The 3987-nt window shown below is 32.5% G+C and overlaps 1 protein-coding gene across 2 annotated transcripts; it reads left to right on the top strand.

The window, feature by feature from the left end:
* Positions 1 to 797: 797 nt before the first annotated feature.
* Positions 798 to 2886, top strand: LOC106295533. Of its 2 annotated transcripts, XM_013731457.1 has the most exons (6): positions 799 to 869; positions 953 to 1151; positions 1266 to 1409; positions 1518 to 1673; positions 1771 to 2077; positions 2561 to 2886. In XM_013731457.1, exons 2-6 carry the CDS (start codon positions 960 to 962, stop codon positions 2587 to 2589), a joined length of 828 nt encoding a protein of 275 aa, XP_013586911.1. In that variant the 5' UTR covers positions 799 to 869; positions 953 to 959; the 3' UTR covers positions 2590 to 2886. The 2 variants fall into 2 exon arrangements, with proteins under 2 accessions (XP_013586910.1, XP_013586911.1); XM_013731456.1 differs by having other exon boundaries at positions 798 to 1151.
* Positions 2887 to 3987: the final 1101 nt, after the last annotated feature.

The raw sequence follows: 3987 nt of genomic DNA, 5'->3' as shown, positions 1-3987 counted from the left end.
TCAACCGTCACCTACGAGAAATCCTAAGAAATTTTGATTGCATTTTCTGATCCATAGAGACCGTTACACAAGATAGTAAACTTGAGTTGAAAAATTTTCTTAGTAACGAGTCCGAGACATCTCCTTTCGTAGAAACTTTGATGGTAAAATTTTCTCCTCAAAGAAAAAAATGAAGGAATCTAAAGCGGTGAATCCACCGATAAAATCTTCGGAAAAAGGGATAACAATGTGTACATAAAGATTCATATACGGACCCGATAGATGAACCCACTGAATCTTTGTCGGCTTGTCGCTCTAGGCTCTAGCCAAATGGACACAATTCTTTAGACCAAAAGCAAATAACATACTATTATTCTTGGAAACATAACTATAAAGATGTAAGGTACATATTTGTTTTTTTTTCCATTGAGTAATGCCGTTACCTGAAGCCTGAGGATTTTTGATGAGATCAAGACTAGATTATACATGTATACGTAGACAAATTTGGCACCAGGAAATGTTGTCTGGAGATTGTTAAGTCTCGCTGTTAACTTTGTGTTAAATGTATCAGCCCATTGATTTGCAGAGTCTGAACATACTTTCCATAAATTTACGGGCACGTCTCTTGCTCCTGGCAAGCAACCTAGTGGTAGTGTTTAATATCCTTGGAGCTCTCGCTTGTACGTCAAGAAAGAAGTCACGAGACTTTAGCTGCCTTGATATGTTTCATTTTCACTCGACGGTACGTTAACGTAAGGTACACTTCACCTTCTCTATTCTTTCAGTTTTATAAATGTGTTTGTCTATATCTTATTTTATATTATTTTCTATGGTCCTGAAACCATATAGTATATACAATACATGATTTGTCCCGTTGACCTTTTCCCCCTGTAAGTCAATTATCTCTTTGTCCCGGTATCTATCTCTCAGACACTCTTCGATCGTCATATCTCTTTGGGGCCCAAATTTTCAGAGTGTAAATGGGTATATTTCCTTGGTTTGGTGGCTGGATCAGTCAGAACACACAACAGCCTAAAAAATCTGAAAATGTTAAATCCAAGCCAGTGAGAGAGACAAAAACTCACAATGAGAGAGATGAGATGGAGCAATTAAAATTATGGAGAGATGCAAATAAGAAGGAACAATATCAAGAACCTCCTCCTACTGTGAAGGTAAGATCAAATCAGCTAAAAGAAATACAAAACATTTGCCTCTCTCTCTATATATATATATATAGAACTATATATGAAATAATGATCCATAATTTTCATTTATGATATTTGAAGGTGCGCATAGACCATAAATTAGATGGCCTTTCCCGTATGGAAATGGAATTTATATTAGGATTGCCACCTCAAACAGCTTACGACGTTTTAACTAATCAAGACAACGAATCATACTCCAGAGAAAAGAACGACCGTCCACTTCTGGTTTGTTTTCTTAACTTATCATTGTATAATTCAAATGGGGTATATTTAGAGCTTTTTATAGAAATATATGAAAATATTTTAGAGAGTGAGTTTTTTTTTCTTGTGAAGAAAGCCGTATCAAGAATAGTTACATCAGAGAAGGATGAAGGAGAAGGGCATAGGCCGATCGTGAAGGTTGAGAAAGAGTTGTCATGGAAATTCCTTTTCTTGTCAGGAACTCTCCCAATACGTCTAATTGTCCTCGAAGAACCAAAAAAACTTTATGTAAGAAACGTCTCTCTCTATATCTGACGAGAATCAATGTTTTTGTTCAAGTCTTGCAAAAAAATTATTTAGGGTTTCTCCTGCTTATTGTCGGCAGGTAGACTACTTGAAAGATGGAAAAGGAATAAGGACCATGGAAACGTTCGAGGGTAGGTATACAGTGGAGCCAGTATATGTTGATGCAGAACGCTTGTGCAAGCACATGAAGCCAAAGAGTCCAGAAGAATACAGAAGATGTAGTGGTGGAAAAGGATTGATTGCGTCCAAGGTTAAAGTGGACCAGACTTTTAGGCCTGCTTCTCCTTGGGATCTGCCACTGCTGTCTTCGTACATGCGCCGGTTCACTATCGAGACCACTAAGAAAGTGGCTGAAGATCTTCAAATTCGGGCTGCCGACATTCGAGGTATTTGAAATGCACCAAAATCACATTATTATAAATTCGAATAGCATAATTTTAAAGTTAAAATTTCGCTATTTTCACCAAACAATGTAATGAATGTTTACTTTGTCGTCTCTCATATATGCTTTTCTGGCTATCTTTTTTTTTTTTTGAAACACAATCATTGCATTTAATAACTTAGGCTAGGCCGTACCCTACCCATTCGGATTCATCGGGTACGCTCTTTCCCTTATCTTCCTCGGAAAATCTTTCTTTCGACATTATTTTCTTAGAAGCGGACGATGTTGTTGATGTATGTAGTTTCCTGGAATATTCAATGTTGTTGGTGTTGTTGATAAATGATAACGGATTCCCGTTTGAAAAACCAAAACTCTCAAAACATATCCAAAAGTTTTAAAGTTTTGAAAACTTTCTTTTCTAGAATGACCATTTTAGAACTTTGGTTCCCTGCGAAAGGTTACAAGCTTTAAGATACCATCGTTGCAGGTATTCCGGAGCTGAAAGGCGGAGATTAGTTGCTGCGGGCGGTCCCTCCGACCCGAGTAGGGGGAAGAACCCGGAGGATTTTGGATCAGGGTCTCCGAATATCTGCTGTGTAAACTTAAAAAAGGAAGGATATTTATATACTTTTCTGGCTATCATATGAGTTTTTTACTTTGTGAACAAGTAAGCATGTTTACTTTGTCGTCTCTCATATATACTTTTTTGTCTATCATATGCTTGTTTCTAACCACAAGATGGCATGTCTAAATATATAGTCTTCGTAAAATATGCATTCATGTCAAGATTAATTTAAAGATGGTTGTTCACCAGGCAAGTAGTCTCGCATAGATTTCTGAGTAGAATATCCGACTTCTTTTCTTGTAGTTTTCATGAATTTTAACTCAAAATCGATTAATAATGAATGTTGTATATTATTTATGAAAAAATCGAATAAAAAATCATGAAAATGGCATGTAATCACATTTTTAAACCCATAAGTTTTTTCACTAACACTTTTAAAATTAAAAGTGATTTTTGTATCACAAAAAATCGCGAAAGTAAAAAAGTTATCTTTTGAATAGGTAAAAAGATGTTATGTCAGTTTATTTTCTAAAATAATTATTTAATTAATAAAATAAACAAACAAAATAAGAAAAAATTCAGAAAATTTAATAAAATCATAAAATTAAATAAAAAATCACAAAACTAAACAAAATATTAAATAAAGTTTAGGAATTCAAAAACTCAAATAGTTTTTTTTTAATTAAAAACTGACATATCATCGTTAAAAATGACAATTTTGACATATCTCCAACGATAATTTCTGGCAACATGATGGTAGATATCATCAATAACGACATTTTGACAACCGTCATTGTCAACGATGATATGCATAATGCTTGTGTTACACTAATTTTTAAATGATGAAATGTCACTTTGATGGTTGCCAAAAGCATTGTTATTTGTCAAAACATCTTTATTGACATGTCTACTATTTTTAAGCGATGGTAGTCGAAAACTTCATTATTGATTCCGGAAACTATCACTGAAGATATGCCAAAACCCGTCATCGTCATTAGTGATATATTTGAATTTTTTTTGTCAACGAAAATATGACATTTAAAAATTCTTCTAATTAAAACATCTATTTTGAATTTTCATTTGTTTTGAAAATTATGAATTTTTATTTAGTTTTTGTATATTTTAATTTACTCTTATTTTTTAAAAAAATTAGTTAATTTTTTCTTTTTATTTAATTATATATATATTTATTTAATTTCTGAATTTTGATTTAATTTTCTATAATCTTCGTTATGTTTTGAATTTTTCATTTAGTTTTAGAATTTTTATTTTAATATTCTAATTTTTAATTTATTTTCTGAATTTTAATAAAATTTTGAATTTATTTATTTTATTAAATAATTATTTTT

The sequence above is a fragment of the Brassica oleracea genome, chromosome C5, assembly GCF_000695525.1.
Source record: "Brassica oleracea var. oleracea cultivar TO1000 chromosome C5, BOL, whole genome shotgun sequence".
NCBI lineage: Eukaryota > Viridiplantae > Streptophyta > Magnoliopsida > Brassicales > Brassicaceae > Brassica > Brassica oleracea.
Note: the sequence above shows the minus strand (reverse complement) of the source record. Positions and strands in the feature narration are given on the sequence as shown.

Bases quoted from the DNA above. Each gene is read 5' to 3' on its own strand.
- LOC106295533 (XM_013731456.1), top strand. From the start codon at position 960: ATGGGTATATTTCCTTGGTTTGGTGGCTGGATCAGTCAGAACACACAA. The intron at 1,152-1,265 runs GTAAGATCAAAT...TGATATTTGAAG, and splicing joins AACCTCCTCCTACTGTGAAG to GTGCGCATAGACCATAAATT. The intron at 1,410-1,517 runs GTTTGTTTTCTT...TTTCTTGTGAAG, and splicing joins AGAACGACCGTCCACTTCTG to AAAGCCGTATCAAGAATAGT.